Here is a 20,935-nt window from a genome sequence, read left to right on the forward strand (position 1 = left end):
TTCACAACAAAATCCAAACCAAATATCAATTCTTTCAGGGGGTCCCAACAGCTATGCCACTAAAGCTGAGATCATTTTATAAAACCAAGTTTTACTCCCACAATTTTCATCCTCACCATACTTAATTAAATGAAGGGTAAGTTTCATTTCACTCTGTTGCAAAAATAAATTGCACTCTCACGTTTTTAAATCGCTGAATTTTTCTGAAATTAAGAGCAGTGTTCAAGACAAAATCCATACCTGATTGAAATCACCTATTTATAGGAATGACAGAGCTAAAACTGTACTGGGACATCATAAGACAGACCCATTTGAATTTCATACACCCTCTGAGAAAGATACAACCTTAATGTTCTATGGAGGGAGAGTTTCAAATATACATCTTCTCTGATCACACACAACCAAAGACAAAAGGTTTTCCACTGGCCTGTTACTGCTTTTTCACAACAAAATCCCAAACAAATATCAATTCTTTAATTCCTATTTTTAAAACCAAATTTTACTACCACAAATTTCATCCACACCATCATACACACCATCTAAGGGTAAGTTAGATTTCACTCTGATGTAAAAATAAATTGCACTTGTTTTAAAAAATTCAACCAATTTATCGCTGCATTTTTCCGAAATTAAGAGCAGCATTAGACAAAATCCATACCTGATTGAAAACACCTATTTATAGGAATGGCAGAGCTAAAACTGTACTGGGACATCACACATCTATATGCCAGGGTCTCTAGGGTTCCACGCTACAATCAGGTTATTAAATTAACCAAGAGATCCCTCTGACTCCAAGCATCTTATTTGCATACAGTGTCTACTTCTAAGAGGACGAGGGATACTAGCTCATTCCTATACAGTGCTAACTTCAAGATGTGTTATCGTTGTTTTTTACTCTTAATAGGGGTGAAGTAACATTAAACAGATTGCTTTGATTCGAAATTGGTCAAGCATAAACTTTAATGAAATCTTATTTTGTCTCTAAAACTGGAATTCTTCTCTGATTTCATTGACAGGGATGTCCATTTGATTGGCTATTTATTATCAGTGTCAGTAGGTTAGGCAGAGAATACAATGTGTAGTTACTTTTTAACCCAATAATATGGCATGGATATCAGGTTTTATATCACTCATACATAAATTCTAGACAGTTCATTGGTTGATTACCATCAGGGGCGTCGCTAGACCAATATGACTCGGGGTGTACAGTATGGTTTGCCGACGGAAATTTTTTGTAATTTGTTGACCCAAATTTTTTTAGCCAGGACGGCGCTCAGAAATCTAAAAAGTGGGGGGGGGGTGTAGGAGTCATAAATTTTTTTCAAAATATTTTCTAAAATAGTAACTACTAGACCATTCACAGTATGTCTATTACGTTACAACAACACAATTTCGTAACACATTAATCTGTTATATGGCTCTCACAATTTGCCGACAATCACAGATACCTTTGACTACATTTGCCGACAGTAACATGGTTTTGCCGACATTCAGTCAAATTTTGTCAGGACTGAATAAGTCAGATCTTGACTACTTCAGGACTGAATAAGTTGGAGTCAAAAGAGTCCCGAGTCACACCTGACGAAAGCTCGATAACCTTTTCAATCCGACGCCTCACGCATTGAATCCGTCTTGCTTGTTATGGATTCACGTCATGTTTATTTAGCTCCATTTTGTTTACAAATTATGCGGTTTCTCCCAGTGAAGATGGTCATAATAATTGAGAATGCCAGTTAAAACGGGTAAAATCACATTGAGTGCATTTTGAGATGAATGGCAAAGAAGATTGTTATGTGGATGTAGTTTCAATGCAAGGAGGTGATTTTGTCCATGCAGTTTCAATGCTCTACCACATTATTTCAATCTGAAACTTGCACAGAGGGTGTAGATAACCCCCCTTGTAACAGAAACTGACACTAGCTCCATTTTCATGATTTTGTGACTTAACCCCGTTTCATAACTACATGTAGCATCCTTAATTATGATTGCAACTTTTACTGCACATTGAGGATTCAACTACAGAGTCCGCACTTCTTTTATTTTTCAGATTTCTTTCATACTTGACCACCTATCAAGTAAAGCAAAGTCATTATTATGGTTATGGTCAATTTACCTTGACATGCGTTTGAAAGCCTCTTCAGCCACTGCGAAGATATGTGGATCCATGGCTCCCATATCTTGACCATGATACGCCTGGATGACATCTTCCCCATAAAGTGGCAACTCCTCATATGGGTTAATGGCCACCAATACAATACCTAGATGAAGCAAATATAGAAATCATAAATGAGTAGAGTGGCAACTCTTCATAGAGTGGCAACTCTTCATATGGGTTAATGGCCACCAACACAATACATGGATGAAGCAAATATAGAAATTATTAATGAGTAGAGTGGCAACGACTACTCTTCATAGAGTGGCAACTCTTCATAGAGTGGCAACTCTTCATAGAGTGGCAACTCTTCATAGAGTGGCAACTCTTCATAGAGTGGCAACTCTTCATATGGGTTAATGGCCAACACAATACCTAGATGAAGCAAATTTAGAAATTATTAATGAGTAGAGTGGCAACTCTTCATAGAGTGGCAACTCTTCATAGAGTAGCAACTCTTCATATGGGTTAATGGCCACCAACACAATACCTGGATGAAGCAAATTTAGAAATTATTAATGAATAATATTGTATGTGGAATCATATGGGTCCACCGCGTCAGTCAAAACCACCGCTAGTCCGAATTTTTAGGGTCTTGTTTTGTTTGTTTGTTTAACCGGTCAGATTTTTTTAAGGGTCTTGTCTTGTTTGTTTGTTTAACCGGTCGGTCTGGGCGAACACACACTTGGGTCCTGATGGGACCATGCTCAAGCAAAATGCTTCAGCCAAGCCTTAAAAGCTTATTGGTCTGCATGATATCTTCTCCTTGGATTGACAACAACTTCTCATAATTAAAGAACAACAGATAGGGATTTTGGTTTGGTTTGGTTCAAGTATCAACTTTGTGGCATAGAGGATAGGCAAGTATGAGTAATTCAAAATCCAGTGAACTTTTCTAGTTAATAACATTTGTTTTAGCATAAAATTTGGTAAAATGTAAATAAAATAAGAAGTAAATCAACTGTGCATTTGCAATGGTTGTGACACCTTATTTACATTTTTTCAGTTCTTATTAATTTACCCCTAGCTGTGTGACGTCAACTCAATCAAGAGAATAATAAATGTAATCACCCCCCATAAATTGACTTATTTAAAAGTGCTACAGGCTCTTATTTTACGTTGAGTATGGTTCACAGTCAGCCTTTACATATGCCAAAAAAGTGCATTATAATGTACCGTACTTGATAAGATACATTTGAGACAGTGCATCTTTAAATTAATATCCACCAGATTCCCCCTTAAGGTATCAGTGCCCTCATCAAAAGTCGGGTCACCTACGTACCACAAAATGAAGATTAGTAGATTACACTGCTGCTAATAAACCACTTTTATACATGGAATAAAATAGCTTACTCATGAAGCCATCTTCATATAGATTCAGGTCATTATGCTTTCCCATTGGACCAAGTGTTCGCCTGCTAGCCCTTTGTATAATAAAATTCAGGAGTGGGATGGGAGTAACTATGCATCTACCAAGGAGAAGAACTTCCACTCTATACCCATATATGTTATTGATGCAAATAAACCTCTCATGAAGGCTGATCTACAGTCAACACTATAATAAATAAGGTACCATATTCGTTCCATTAACCGCCCAGGTCGCTTAACACAGTCATTTTGGGTGGGCGCTTATTTTTTACCTTCTTTAAGCCAACAATACGTAAAAAAGGCACAAAATATTCATCCATCATCATCAGTGTGTCATATGTTTCAGACCATGATTCAGATTTATGCATGAGCAGTTAATAAATTATCACAGTTTGCTTGTTGTAAAGTCACTGGGCGGGCGCTTATTAGGGCATGGGCAGTTAACGGAACAAATACGGTACATGTAGTAATTCATGAATCATGATCGTATTTGCTGGCGTAGTGCATGTTAGAATCTGACCGTTGCTAGGTCAACTGGCTCACAATTTCTGAACCACTGATTGAAATGATCACAACACAAAGCCTATGGCATATCATAATTCAGAATAGGTGTATAAGCCTAGGCTTGAACCAGTCACCAATGAATACTAACATGCACTACGTCAGCAAATAGCCAAAGTGAAGGTCAATTTCAAAAATCAAGGTTACCATAATGACCGCAAAGATGTTTGTTTCCTTGAATTTGACATTTCAGAGATGACTGCAAATGATGTATAAATAACCCAAGTTATGAAAACATAACCAATGTACATATTTAGAAGTTTGCAATTTTCACTTTCCGTCAACATCTACCGTAGCAAGCCCCATTGTCCGCAGCATTCACCATGATTGAATAAGGTTTGTGCATAAATCAATAGGGTGGCATCTTTTGAATCTGTACCTTCCACCAGTTTTAGTTTCATAACTTGGTTAAGGGGGTACTACACCCCTGGCCAATTTTGTGCCTATTTTGCATTTTTCTATAAAATTATAGCACATTGGTGACAAGTAAGATATGTATATTATAGGGGCAAGGACTACAACTATTGTACTGAAAATTCAGCAACTTAAAGCAAGTAGTTATTGATTTATTGATCAAATATTGGTTTTCCCTCATTTTTGACTGTAACTCCACAACTGTTGTCTGTGCTGAAATAAAATTTCCGGTGCAGTATTTGTAGTCTTTGCCCCTATAATATGCATATATTACTTGTCCCCAATGCACTATAATTTTTGAGAAAAATGCAAAAATAGGCACAAAATTGGCCAGGGGTGTAGTACCCCCTTAATTCTGCATTATTTGTTGTCACTGATATCTTAAATGAAAGAAAACATCCTTGCAGTCATTGGCTATAAGTCCATGATTCATAACTGAGCACTATGTACCTTATTTATTGTACAGATTGTACTCTATACCATTTTTCAACCTAATGTGGCAGTGACGTCAACATGTTGAGGCAACTGTTTGCACACACAGCTATGCAGCAGCGTCTTAGTTTAATTGTGTGCGTGTGTACGCTAGCGCTTTGAGCGAATTATAGCTATATGAAGCTGCGCTTAAAGAAACATGTACTGACGTCACTTCCACATCAGGATTTAAAATGGTATAGAGGCCCTGCATGAAATTATCGATTGGCTCCAAACAAAGGATTTGAGCCGGTGTCTTTCACCATAGTTATGGCGGAGTGCAGTCCATTCAATCAAATGTTGTCATCAACCTATTTGATCGTAGTGCAGGGTTATGTGTGTGAGACGAACTGTCACGGTAGATTGTAATCATGCTTTTGTTGAATGCATTTGAGTAGTCCGCCATATTTACGGGATGATACGTCACATGCAAGGCCTCTATAGCCTACAGGTTCATGAAGGTACTGCATTGTGTCAAGAAGTTTTAGTCTATAACATTTGTTTGGGCTCAATGACACTAAGTCAATCCCCCACCCTGAATATTACAAACTGGGGGTGGGGTTGCAAGAACTTACCACAATACGTATAGATAGCATTGCTACGTGTGAACCTCTCCTGCAGGTTGAACAACACCGCAGGCTCATGAAGGTAACTGAGTGATGTCAAGTCATTTTCACCAATCAAGATGTCTGGATTGCGCAGCGGGGGCAGTTCATCTTTATTCTTTATCTTCAATGTTACAGCCTTAAAAATGAAAACAGAAAATCACAGACAATAATATATCAATACAAATTTAAACATTTCAAATTCTCTATCACTTTCATTATTGATAATGAAAGTATGCTTTAATATATTGGCCAAACAGGCATGAGAATAATCATCCATGAAAAAACCTGAAAAGTTTGAAGAAGCCTGAAAAAGCATGTGAAATGAGGCTAAAAAGACCAAAAACAGGCTGAAATTAAAGGAAAGGGCAGAAATTTGGACCACAAAAAAGCAGAGAACAGGAAAATTCTCATGCCTGTTTAAACAATTGTATCAAATACTGTAGTACATGTAAGCAGACCACCACTTTGCTACATGTACACCAATCACAAGTCATATTCTTACATGTAATTCTATCATATAATATTTATATGAAGCTCAAACTATTAAATATTTAATTTGTAGTTGGGAAAGGCAAATTCATGGCTTTAAATGGTATTGCATAATGCAATCTGATCAGTTAAATACAAACTGCATAATAATGCATGGGGAATCATCATATTGCGCATACATTATATTCGGCTATTCCAGTTAACCCCCTGAGCACTACCTGCCGATCTAACATTGCCTCTGATTGGTCAATTACGCGATATCTTCACTTTAATCACCAATCAGAATGCAGCATCTTGCGAATGGTAGTGACCTTTGGCAAAAATTGCATTGATCATTTCATAGTGAGCATGTAGAAGAATTCAAATATCACAGATATACTTTTGTAAGTCCTGTGGTTCTTGAGTTATGTTGTAAAGAGGGCTGAAACAACAACACTTTTGTAAAACGTACATAACTCATTAGCAACAATAAATCAAGCAAGTTTTCAAAGTGTATGATTTGTAGAATGAACCTTTGCAAAACATCAAAGTGTTATCTTTCAATAATATATTGATTTAGATAATGAAAATCGATTTTTGGCTGCTTCGACCAACAATACCTCGTCTACCCTTAAGGACATGTCTTCCACAGGGGGAGTATGGATTTCAACTGGAATAGCTCATTAATGCTTGGTCTGATGAGCATTTTATTCCTAGACAAAAAAACCTTTGGTATTCGAAATAAGAAATGCCATATTCAGGTTATTCAACCTCTAGGCTATTCAGTCTAATGAACTCGAACAAAGCAAGTAAGCTTCATATTTAGATCATCCCGTAAACACCTGAGTCTACTATCCTAACCCATAGCTGACTTGTTTGAAAAAAAAGGCACATCATCTTCACAGATAACAGGCTTATTTAACGCACAAGTCCTGGAAAACTGTTTTTATACATGTACAGGTGCTCTAACTGCCACTTTGAGCTCTTTAGGAAGCAGGTCTTAGCATTCTCTTCGTATAGCATCTCCTAAAAAGTGCAACCTCAGAAAATTAAAGTATATAGTCTGAGTCTGACCAGTGACAAACTGACATTTGAGACCCTACATGTATAGCAATGTTAACCAAGTTTGAAATTAAAAAGCCCAGGAAATTGTAAGCCTTGAGGTTTAGTTCACTTTCATATCAATGGGATGAGATCACAGATGTTGATATTGCTACTCAACTATCTCAATTTATATTCCACTTTGTACCATTTCTTGTTTTTGAAGATTAAAACATCTTCCACATTTGAGGCTAAAAGAAACAGTTCATATTTCCGCATTTCTTTTCGCTTAAAACTAATAACAGTATAAAAACAAGCACCGTGTACAATTTTGTACCATTTCTTGTTTTCGAAGATTTATACATCTTCCACATTTGAGGCTTGAAGAAATAATTCATATTTCCGCATTCCTTTTTACTTAAAACTAATCACAGTATAAAAACAGACAAAACTTGGAAAAAGTTTGACCATGTTTATCTATACTAGCATTCTTCTCTCATCATTAATTTTGACATGTCCTGTTTCAAATCGCTTGTCTTTTTCTCGCTACAGGCCTGTTGACACGACTTAGTGCAACTTACAACATTATTGGTAATAGGAAATCATGTTGTGACAGAGTAACAACAGATGCAAGAATGTTTGCGCTGTTTTATTTTCACAATTTGGGCGCAATTACTGAACGGAGCTTAGTATTTAGAATGTGGCCAAGTGTAGTTGCATTCACATTGTCAGATGTACGCCCGCCTGGCACTTGGTTGGGGCAAGCTGCTATGAGTAGCGGTAGGCATAGCCAGCAGTAGTGGCAGTGTGAACGTTGGTCAGTGAAAGTTCCGCCAGGCGTAAATCTGACGATTTACTCCTGACAAAATCGGGAGTAGGGAGCTAGGTGTAATCTCCACCAGGCGTATTTTGCAATGTGAACGCTGCTAAGTTTACCCTTTTTTGGTCAGAAGCTAAGAAGTTACCTTTCGCTGGTAGCTCATGTTTACACCAACCAGAGGTGAATATACTTGGAGATACAAAAATGTAGGATAATAAATGTGAAATTCCTAAATTTCGAAATAACTGAAATGTGAACTTATACTCACTTCCAAAATGTCCACTTTTACAGGAAAACACATTTCATTCAGTAGATCTTAACAGATTTAAGAGGGATTGAGTTACATGTAGATAAGAAAGATGGCTCTGAATAACAGTTTTCTCAAGTTTTTATCTTTATTTATGGATGTGTTAATTGACTCTGTAAGTCCTTCATTGCATCATGGTTTGTTATGTTAACATTTCAGTAGAATGCTGTGTCCTATGTGCAATTTTAACAAATCAATGAAATAAGTCAGCTCACTTGAAACTGTCTGGAACAGCATATTAGATGAATATGATTAATGAAATACCTGATCTATAACAAGCCTAACCAGGGGCGAAGCCAGCCTATTACTGTGGAGGGGCAAAGTCAAATTTTTGTCCCCATTTATCAATATTTGTCCCATTTTTCAGTCATTTCAATGACACTTTACTCTTTCCCATCCCAATTTTATCCCTGGAAATTGAAAATTTCTGTGGGGGGAGGGGCAACTTTCCCCCTGGCTCCAACCTAGCTACGCCACTGAGCCTAACAGATGCCAAGTTGATATCTAATCCTAACACTGCCATTGTCTTTTGGCAGAGGGAAAGGAAAGGAAGGAGGAATTAAAGAAAGAAAATGAAGAAAAAGGGTTTTCTTTGGTCTGGTTTCAAACCACTGAATCCTCCATTGCTGTACTGTCGACAACACAAATAGCAAGCCATGACAGCTGACCTGGCCCGGCCAGCGTTTTCATGCGTATATGTGTGCTCATACAATCACATCATGTGGGACACTTGCGCTTTCAATCGCTTTGTGCTGTGATATTTGGTGGCATTTAACAGTGTTAGGGATAGCTAATTAGTATTCTCCCTTTGCACAGATCCAAGATCTTGTTACCAAAACAAGGTTCTCCCTGCAAACGAATGCGAAAAATGTGCATTTTTGCTTATCATACTTTTCTAGCAATGTGCGTTTGTGGTAATTAAAGGGATTTAATTATCTAACACTTGCTATATCCGTTCTTGTCGGCACCACCCGAGGGGTCCGTGGCTTGAAACAGGACTGAAAAAAACAATGATCCTCTCCATCTTCTTTCTGTCTTCCTTTGTCCTTCCCTTTCCCTCTGCCAAAAGGCAGTGGCAGTATTAGCATAACAGATCAGCTTTCTACACTCAGTAAGAATCACTTTCAGATTCTCATCCAGACTTCTTTGCATTGTCTCATCAAAAGCCTGTTCAGCAACTGTGAAGACAATGAAGATGACTCTCCAAAGACTACTGAAGACTTGCTCTTCTACACTGGTTATCAGATAACTTTTTTGCCATTGTAGCTCATGTGCACTACGCAAGCACAGAAGTAAAGTTCCCATTAGCTGATTGGACCTGACACAAAACATTGGTACTTCATTCGCTAACCAAGCTACCTAACCTGAGTTAACCTTGGTGTAACCCTGTGTCGGGGCTATGAGTACAAGAGGGCATGCGATAAACAGGGTTTCCTGGTAGCAAGTGTAGTCTCCTACTAGTAATATACGCAAAGCTTAGCAACATTTTCTCTAAACATAGCCCATTAACCTTTTCGAAGTATGGCGTACACAAAAGGAGGGCAGTCTTCAATCTGGATAAAACCAGGAAAATTCAAAAGACTTAACCCATTTCGTGCAGCACCATCCTATTGTGTCCGCCATTTCTCTTAAAGGCTAATTGAGGCCATCATTCCTCGACACTTACTGTTCCATCTTCCAGTTCTATAGCCAGTTCCTTGTCCCCTTCCTTATAGTCTTTGGTCAGCTCTCCTCCTTTCCATACCACCTCTGGGTCTCGAACCCACACCCGGGCTCTCTGCAAAGATACAAACAAATCAAATACAAAACTATTAAGGGATCTAAAATGAGCGTTTATTGCGTTTCGACAGTATTTTCTGTGGGACATGAGAGCACCTCAGACCTGTCAATTGCATTCTGAATACTGAAGCATGTCTTTCTGATATCAAATAATTTTCATTTTTGAAAATCACAATATAATACAAATTTTATGACAAATTATAAAAATGTAATATTTTTCAAATTTTTGATATATAACAGTCCTCGAAGTAAATTATATAAATCTAATGACATATTCTTAAAGTGTATGTAGGGAGGAAAGTGACGGTCAATTGAAAATTTTGACCTTTCATATTGAAGATATGGATTTTTTCCCAAAAAGACCTAATTTTTTTGGTGTTTTGGGAAAAATAATCCATATCTTCAATACGAAAAGGTCAAAATTTTCAATTGATCGTCGGCTTTTCATCCCACCTACATACACTTTAAGTATAAATCATCAGATTTATAAAGTTTACTTCAAGTACTGTTAAATATCAAAAATATCAATTTTAATGATTTGCCATAAAATGTGTATTAAATTGCTAATTTCAAAAATCAAAATTATTTGATATCAGAATGACATTCTTCGTATTCAGAATGCAATTCGATATGTCTGATGTGCTCTAATGTCCCACAATAAATACTGTCCAAACGCTCATACCCCAGCCCTTAAGTCAACTGATAGCATTATAATTCTCTACATTGTAGTTTTAAAGCATGATGAAAAAAATAGCATGTTCAAAATAGTTAATGATAGAGTGAGATCTAAATGTACTTTATTCTTTTCTCTGATAAGACAGTGGGATTTTAGGCTGAAGATTAACTACCCAAACTCCTGCAAAATGATGCACTGTTAAATATGAATCAATAAGACCATATTTTGCTACCTCAAATCTCAAACATTTTGAAATATTTCAGATTTTAAGGTAGAAAATGATACAGAATATTCCTTTTCAGCCTTTTCCTGAATTGTATCATATGGGAAAAGAATTAACACTTTATTACAACAATCACTCCATTGAATTATTTATTACTTCCTCTGCATATAAAAAAATAAAATAAATTTTGTTTTTTTCCAGAGGTTTCAAAGCACTGCAATTACGCTGCAACTGGCGAATCATCACAATCAGATCGCATCAACTAGGCCGGTTGCAGCCGATCCCGTAGCACTACTTTCAGGCTCTGTTGCTATTTAGTACACTATCCATCGGTTGAACACCTTGTGCGACTTGCGCGTAATCGACTGCATGAGCTACGCGCTCGCTAAGTCCGTGAGGGCAACAAACTGCGGCTACCGATCCCAGCGCAAACCTATCCACACTAAGATTGTAACATCCACCAATTATCTGTGCAGCTCCCCAAATTCCATTGGGTGAAAGAAGTTTTTGATAACCAAACAACTAATCACCGATATTGAAAGCAGGAGGAAACCAGAGATCCTGGAGAAAACCTGCGAGAGCAAGCATGGACCAGGATAAACCAAGTGCTCATACATTCACAACCACTAGGGCTTGAACCCAGGACTCCAGTGGTGCAAGACGTACAACCACTGAGCAAACTCGCTCCCCAAACTATAGACAAACTCGTACATGTGTAAGATGAGAAGACAAAATGACAAAATGATGAAAAATGTTACAAAAATACAAACATTTAAATGATCCATTCTACAGGGAGAAAAGATACTGAAATGGCTGCGAGTTCTCATTCCAATCCTTCACAATGATACCCTGCTTAATGTAAAGAACTTCTTTTCTGCATCAAAGTCACAAGTAACTACTAATCTTGTCAAGGTGATCAAATCGTCTCCCTCAAGTACACATACAATTCTTATGTTCAATGCTAGTAATAGCTTCATGTGTCTTAACCAGAGAAGATACCCAGAGAAGATTTCCCATAATGCATTTCTCCCATGTCAATTTCCTGTACTGATTTGCTATCTAGTGCAACATGGATCGATACTGACGAAATGTACCTCAATGTACAATGCACATCTTGCCAAATATGTTTATTTCTTGACTATCAAGTTTATCAAACCATGTTTAGCCAGTCTATTCTCAAAATGAAAACAAAGAGAACCTGTACAAAGTAACAGGAGCATATTTGATGACATGAAGTAATGTATCATGTTGCAAGGGATTCTGGGAAGGGTAAGAAATCTTCTCTGGAGATCAACCATCAATCCAATGTTTCCTTTCCAAACTGTCAGAGTGTCAGTAACTACTTAATTATATCATTTCCTGGACATGTCACTTTAAAAATTGTCACCTCTTTGGACATTAATAGATGGATTGATAATATTGATGGTAAATGTATGCTATGTGCATGAATGGAGGTATTGTGGGGTAAAGATATATAAAGCCATAGTGTGGGCATAAATTGACCTTGTTGGGGGCATATGCCCATTGCCCAAAGTGGAGCCCCCTGCAAATGGCTTTTAAACACCTATATAGGGGGTAGGTATAGTCCCCCTCCATTTCATTTTCACACCCACAATGTCTCATTGTATGCATTTGTACATATACCCACAATGTACATACAATAAATTCCCCCATAATGTAGCTCTTGTCAGTATTGGTGGGGGTATGTATAGGGTGTGTGTATGTGTCAGTATATATGGTTAGGGGAAAGGGAGTTGGTATATGTGTGTGCGGAGGTAGGTTGAGTTGGTAAAAGTGAATATCAAAATGCACCAAATGGATCTGGTCCGATTCCCTGTCTGTCTAATAATCAGAATAAGATGGCATGGCAACTTTTAACTGCTCAATTTGAACTCTTTTGCTTGCTTGCTTGCTTGCTTGCTTGCTTGCTTGCTTGCTTGCTTGCTAGCCTGCTTACTTGCTTGATTGACTGCTTGCTTAAGTTGAGTATGTCCTCAAACAACAAGTTCAAATAACCTAAGACAATGCAATGCAATCAAGGTAAATACTATCTTTTACCGACTATTAAAACTGAAGATGCTCTTGTTTCATTTATTATTAAAACCCATTTTGCAGACCATAATAGTCTGAAATCATGGAACTACACACTTATGCCTCCAGAAATATTATAATTTCCTTGCTGCTTATTAAAAAAACCATGAAAATCAAAAACTGCTTCAATCAGCCAAACTAAACCTCAAAATCGATTTCAGCAACATCCCACTCATCTGTATTTGCTAGCTCACAACTGCTTTCAACTCCTGGCATTACAAGATGCCAAACACCCACCTACAACCTACATATACTGCTCGGTGCCAGAAGTGGGTAAGTGTAATAGCTGCCCTGTGAACATATTGCAATTTACACACAGTATATTGTACTCAGCTACACATGGCAGCTTTTGCACTTACCCACTTCTGGCACTCGAGTAGTCAATATACCTGCACATTTTACAGCGTATTAGTATTCATAGGTGATGAAGGCAAAATTGTACATATTTGCATGCACCTGTGTGGTACTATCTTTTATCACCACACCCAGTTCACTGAAACAACATTTCGTAAAATATCGCTCAATTATCTTCAACATACAGGGACTATCAATGATCGCACATCAAACCCCCCAAGCAGTCCCTTTACACCTTCATGATAGCGTACACACAGTCCCTTTACACCTATATATTAATTTTCTTCGGACCAGAGAATGCTTTGCTTGGACCTATTTCCTAAAGCGCCGAAACTTGCGTCATCACTGATCATTAAGAACATGTGAGAAAACATTATAATCTTTAAGTTGCCAAACATTTGAATGTGCATGGTAACATTCAATAAGCCAAATGCCATGTCAACATATGGTAATCAGTGTTTCCTTTCTCCTCTAGTGTGTGCTCTATTTAATGCTCTGTGTGCATGCCGGCCATAGGCTTCAACGTAACAAATTCAAAGTTTTGTGATAATTTTCTCAAAATATCAAGAGCCATCTTAAGTATTACTGAACCAATACTAGGCTTGTTTGTACTCATTTTAATGCTTTTTACGTACTGATTCCAAATATGGTCATGGAAATGTACAATTCTGAAATTTTCTAATATTAAAAAAAAAAATTGAAACTTGTCTTCTGCCGTCGACACTCGTGTGGAAAGAGTTAATAACAGTTGCAATAATACATTTTGAATATACATCATTGTGATTGCTAAGTGTAAAGAGGATCTAAATCAAGTTGAATTTAACAAAATCAAATTAAAAGCATTCATTACGTCTTTGCAATAATTTCTTCCATGTGCACTGAGAATGGCTAAAGATAGTAAGGTAACAAAGTAATCAAGTTCATATTTTTACAATTTACAATATTAATCAATTCCATGATTTTCTCTTTCAAAGCCATTTATAGACACATTTATAGAATACATAAACTATTATGCCGGGGACTTCTAACAGCAGAAGGGTAGGGACATGCTCATGATGCTGTAAAAGTAATACTTTTCATGATTTTTATTTTCAAATTTGCTTGAAAACCGAACCAATACACTAAATAACATTCCAGTGCACTGGTAATTTCATGCAAGCTTGAGTCCCTGGGTTTTCTAGTCAGCTACATCCAGCGCAATAAATAAAGTAGCTGTTCATGAAACATGTCCTTATAGCCAAAGTGAGGTCGATTTCGAAAATCAAAGTGACCATAATAACCGCAAAGATGTTTTCTTTCATTTGTGATATCAGTGATGGCAAATAATGCAGAAATCCCCAAGTTTTGAAACTAAAACCGACGGAAGGTACAAATTCAAAAGTTACAATTTTCACTTTCCGTCAATGTTTACTGTATCAATCATTCCATTATTGAAGCATGTTATCGTCATGCGCACTCATGACATGCATGATGTGTAAATTCAAAATTAGGGTTGCAACTTTTGAATCCAGTGACTGCCTTTTGAGGAGAGCGAGTGAAATCGCTCTCCACTGCTCTCCTTTAAACTGATATAGGGGAGTGATTTTTAGCTCTTCTTAGGTGACCATTCACTCTCCTTACATTCTATTTTAAATGCTATATACAGCTCTCCATGCAGGCTCAAGAAGAGCTATTTAATGCTCTCCTGCAAATTCCAAAAGACAGTCCCTGTGAATCTGTACCTTCTATGAGTTTTAGTTTCATAACTTAGTTATTTCTGCATGATTTGCAGTCACATCCTTGCGAATTGCGGTCATCATGATCACCTTGATTTTTCCGAAATCGGTCATCACTTTTGCAATAAGGTCATGATTTATAAACTGCTACCTTATTTATTGTGCTGCCTATGTAGGCAACTACAGATGACTTGGTGCTCACTTGACCATTATCCGGCCATTAATTCTGTTTTTACTTTTAGTATTAATTTAAACCACAATCATCATTTATCTTAATTTATTAATTTTGTTATATATTTTACTTCATGAATGGTTGCTTAGTTTTGTAGGGCATACCACATATAATAGCCTATAAATATGAAATAATACATCAGTGTGTTCTGTGATCTATTGAATAAGATAAACCTTGAAAAGAATTAAGCAGTCCAATTCATACATCTTTGATTAAGAGATTATACAATACATATCAAACAAATTATAGTTTACTAATTCATCCAGCTCTTAACCCTATAGCAACCTATTTACATTACCCATACACAACTCAAAGGAATAGCATTATAACCAAATGGATGTCACTATGCTTCCAACAACAAAATTTGATCATTTTAGATTTTAAAATTGCATTAAGTTTCTTCAAAATGGCACATTTTTAAGCGATTACATGCATTTGTTCCAAGACAGTTAGGGACCGTTCACAAACACTTGTTGGGGGGCCTGATGCAAAATGGGGGCCCTTAAAAGTTTTGACCCTCTTAAAGGGGCCCCTGAAAAATTCTTTTCTATGGGGTTGACCCCATAATTTTCATGTCAAAAAGGGGGGGGGCTGAAATTTTTGGGATCTGTAAAGGGGGGCTCCGCAAAATGTTTGCGATAAAAATTTTTTTTGCATCAGGCCCCCAACAATTGTTTGTGAACAGTCCCTTAAATACTGGGAGTAAAAGATGCTCCAATCTCTCTGCTTTGTGGATTTTAGTTTTACACCAACCTTGATCCACCCCCCCCCAAATGTCAAAAAGAAATCTACTTCACAGAGTATTTTTTTCAAGTTTTACAAGTCAAATATAATTATTGGCAAATGTTCCAATTTGCGCAATTGGATCCATATCAAAAAATATATAGTGTTGAACAAAAGTTGAACATTCAATCACAAAACCTTTATATTAAGTTCCTTTTTTACACGAAAATGCAGTCTTTTATCTAACCTAGGTCTCATAAAAATAGTATTGGACAGAAGAGAGAAAACATTCAATCATAAAACCTTTATAAATTTACGTTTTACACAAAAATGCAGTCTTTTATCTAACCTAGGCTAGATGAATACGATATAAAAATCTATAACCTTGTCTGATTCACTGACCCACATCTTCACACAGACATCCAGATTTCTCACCTAATGCCTCACAGCCTAATCCAAGTATTAATGTAATTCAAGTAAAGTTGCACATTAGCCAAATGCAGATAATGCAGTCGCTCTTTTCAATACATATGCATGGCACAACATTAACACATTTGGCTGGAGTCTCAATGCTCTACAACATCTCCTCCAGGTCTTGGCTTTAACCCCCTGAGCACTACCTGCCAATCTAACATTGCCTCTGATTGGTCAATTACGTGATATCTTCACTTTAATCACCAATCAGAAGGGAGCTTTGCAAATAATTCATCCCAATTTTTTGTGTGGTTAAACTTTTCTAACAATGTTGCTGATTGGTCCAATTGATAATGAAAACATCTTTTTGACCAATAGGCAGGTAGTTCTCATGGAGTTAATAAGCCAACAACCCTAGCCACCGCATTTATCATGTTTATATGCCTGCACTTACAAAGCAGACAGCAATGTACTCTTTTTTCCCTCTTCAATTTTCATATAATGAAATACTGCTTTTGCACAACCTTTTTCACACCGTAACTTTACACGATGAGAGTTAATGGGAAAATTCTGCACAGTATTTTTCTCAAATATTGACACCCCTGGGTACATCATATTGTCAGGGATAAGCAGCATTATATTCATTGTATTTTAGGCCCTACCACATTCCCTTTAATAAATAAATGCCCTGGGCATGCAATTTTTTGAAAAGTGGGTCTTTATATAACAGGCAAATTTCTTTTAAAAAGAGCTCAAAATCAGGCCAAAAATTGCAAGTATCGCTCACTGCCGGTTCTTTTCCAGGTTCAAATCTAAGATGGTGTGGCCAGCTTGCATGGAATACAATATTATACTGGTAAATATGAAATTAACATCAGTGTGCATTTTAACCAAAAATATGACTTACTTAGTGAAATTCTACCATAATTTGGCAATTACCTGGTTTGGAAGAATAAGTTACAATAGATTTTGATTTGGTCCATGCAATTTAGTGATTGTGACAGCTAACTTTGATGTGAATGATGCAATTTTAAGCTTACACGATAAAGACTGAAAATGTTTTTTGTATGTATTTTGGTTACTTTTTCATTGAAAAAATGGAGGGGAGCATTTATCAGAGGAGAGGCATTTGGAAGGAAATACGGTATGCAAACTATAATACAGTATTTGCATCAATCATGATATTAGATGTCAAGAAAACATGTTTCAAGTAGACCTATCCTATGCAGTTTATATTATTTTCTAGTTGTCAAAACAATGCTGCACATAGAATCATTAATTTCTACAGAAATAAAGGATTTTATTTTGATGACAGTGTTTGTTGTTTATACATGATAATACAATTGCTCAGAAATGTATTGCCATAAATTCTGTTTGAAATCCATACACCCCCTATGGAAGACATGTCCTTTGAATTTCAAATGGAGTTAAAGCCATATTATAACATTTGCTGAGGAAGATGCCCTCACTGAATTTTTAAAATTCCTTTTTTTACACGATTAAATTGTACTTTATTAAACCAATAGACCCTGCAAAAATCAAGACTCTAGGTGCTGTAGTTTTGTCAAAATCCGAGATTTTGAATAAAACGGCAGAACCGGCACTTTATTATTACGATGGATTTATTAGTCGAACGCATACACGATGTTCATAACACACAGTACGCACACGGCGTGCTGGACGGTGATATACACAACAAAGGGTCGTACCACAACATGACCGAAGGAGTGGTACGGATTGGCGACATGTGCGCTGGTAGTAAATTCCAATTTTCTTTGCTTTGCCGTAGTTGTTCGCTCAAAAATAAAAGGGATATATCTGACAGTAAAAGCTAACATTTTATGGCAAATAAATGCTAATCTATTTTATTTGAAAATGTTATATATGGCTTTAACTGAATGGGTGACTCCATTTGAAATCTACACTCCCTGTGTGATAAATTAAGGTCATACCTTCCATAGGGGGTGTATGAATTTCAACTGGAATAGCCCATCATTGCCTATACGCCGTAGAAGTGACGTAGTTAATCAGATTAACTACCATAGCAATAGATGAATACAATTTTGGCTATATCGCCCCGCACTACAACGTTCATGCGGTACCGATGCAATGAACCATATATTGCACCTGTAAGATTAGTCTATTTGAAAAGAGCGGTATTGTATTTAATCTATTATATGATTGAAGACAGGTGATGAGTGCAACTTGCTGCAGTGCAGCGCGGTATATTCAAAATTGTATTCATCTATTGCTATGGTAGTTAATCCGATTATGACGTCACTTCTACGGCGATACCATTTGAACATTTGCCAACACTATTTGCCAGACAAAATGGCATCACAACTTTGAAAGATTTACATTTTTAAAATTATTGCTAAATTCTAAAATGTCATTATGATAATAAAACTGTATTAATTTCCCTGCAGAAAGCAAACGCTACGCGCCACTTAGTCCACGCACATTTGTATTCCCTACTCTTACAACTTTGATTAAGCTGCAATAAAGATAACCAATATAATAAAGATGGAAATAGTTTGTACATCAATTCCCTGTCGTAGACGTGACATCACATTGGTGACCCTGGAGCATTATCATAGCGACTGGATCACGCATTCATGAGAACCACAATGGCGGTATCAATGTATGGAATTTATAGATCACATTTGTTAAATTACCAGTCATATTTAAGACCTGCAACCTCATGATTTTAGAAGGAAAACATGTTGCAAATGCTTACTAGGCAGTGAACCCCATAAGAAATGGCTTAAACTTGATTAGCAACTGTGAATTATATTTGTGGTATTTACTTTGAATTAATTTCACTACATGAGTCAAACACTGTATTTTACATGGATGCAATGTACACCAGGCACAAAAAGAAACTCGTCAGTTATATTCATCCTTGCTGTTCAATAACTTGATAATTTTGGATTATTCTGAAATACACATTTTGTTAATTGGACTTTGCTTTCTCATTTGACACCCTGTTCGTGACAAACGAACAAGAATTGACCAAGATATGCGCCTCCAAAGCCTCAAACCTCAAAATCAAAAGTTGCATTTTCAACGATTTTCAATGGGAACGCATCGATGTATTGCACACAAGCACCACGGGCAATCAATAAAGCACACAGTGTAACAGGCACAATTGAATCGTTAAAATTGCAACTTTTCATTTTGGGGTTTGAGAGTTTGGAGGCCCATATCTTGGTTAATTCTTGCTCAATGTTCACGAACAGGGTGTCAAATGAGACAGAAAAGTCCAATTAACAAAATGTATATTTCAGAATAATCCAAAATTATCAAGTTATTGAACAGCAAGGATGAATATAACTGACGAGTTCTTTTTGTGCCTGGTGTAGTTGAAATATGCATCTTTTACATGTGGACGTACAACTCTCACTTTATGATAATTTTACTGGATTTTTACCACCAAATCCTTTTTTGTTGATATTGGAGGTTGCTAACCAGATGACAGCTACTTATACTCTGATCAGCTCTTAATAGGCGGGACTCATAACATTGTGGATTGATACAGAATGGCGTACACACAGCTAGGCGCAGCACCTGCGCTTTGCGTTTTGCGTGAACGACGCGTGCTTTTGTGAATTTACATGTGCGTAAGTTGGAACTTTATTGACTCGCGCAGTAACAAAAACCGAATAATTCCCGCCTATTAAGAGCTGATCATAGTATAACTAGCAATCATGCTGTAATAACAATATTATGTTGTTTTGTATTTTACTAGTAATTTACATACCCACACTATTAATAAAGACATATAATACTCATCAGTCAGGAATGTATATTGCACACATATAATGCATCAAATCTGATGAGAATTAAATGCAATAAATGTCTAAATTAAAAATGAGTCTGAATAAATGATATGCATGCCTGCAGATAGCATAATATAAAATAATATAAAAGGCACATGTACATGTATTAAGTTTATTCAATGGTATATTGAGAAAAATTCCTAAGTGGGAAACTGACAAAACATGTCCCCCCCAAAAAAAAATTCCTCTACCAGAACAAATTCACCAGAACAAATTGTACCAGGGAAGTGTCACTTAAACATTATATATTCAGACATTTTTTACACAAATTTGATATACATGTTTGATGAATTCTGTCTTCAAACCCCAAAAGAAGATGCACACCAGACCAGAAGACTTCCTCAGTCTTCAGGGCGGTCAGGCTTAAGCCAAATAAATCCACTTGGTAGTCTGCTGGCTTAGGAAGCCTATTAAACCACTAGCCAAGCTTCAAGAAATTGGACCTCAATGGTTTCACTTTAAGGGGGTACTACACCCCTGCCCAATTTTGTGCCTATTTTTGCATTCTTCTCAAAAATTATAGTGCATTGGTGACAAGTAAAATATGTATATTTTTAGGGGCAAGTACTGCAACTACTGCACTGGAAATTTTATTTCAGCACATACAACAGTTGTGGAGTTACAGTCAAAAATCAGGGAAAACCAGTGCAGTAGTTGTTGTCTTTGCCCCTATAATATA

The 20,935-nt window shown here is 36.8% G+C and overlaps 1 protein-coding gene across 1 annotated transcript in view; it reads right to left on the reverse strand.

The window, feature by feature from the left end:
- The window catches only part of LOC140142649 (unconventional myosin-Va-like), a 281,256-nt gene that overhangs the window by 205,842 nt on the left and 54,479 nt on the right, over positions 1-20,935 (reverse strand). The window contains exons 2-4 of the mRNA XM_072164650.1: positions 9,877-9,987; positions 5,542-5,710; positions 2,114-2,258 (exon numbers count right to left, since the gene is read on the reverse strand). Coding sequence (XP_072020751.1) covers positions 2,114-2,258; positions 5,542-5,710; positions 9,877-9,987 — 425 coding nt within the window. The remainder of the gene's footprint in view (positions 1-2,113; positions 2,259-5,541; positions 5,711-9,876; positions 9,988-20,935) is intronic.

This window comes from Amphiura filiformis, chromosome 20, assembly GCF_039555335.1.
Source record: "Amphiura filiformis chromosome 20, Afil_fr2py, whole genome shotgun sequence".
In the NCBI taxonomy this organism is placed as follows: Eukaryota; Metazoa; Echinodermata; class Ophiuroidea; order Amphilepidida; family Amphiuridae; genus Amphiura; species Amphiura filiformis.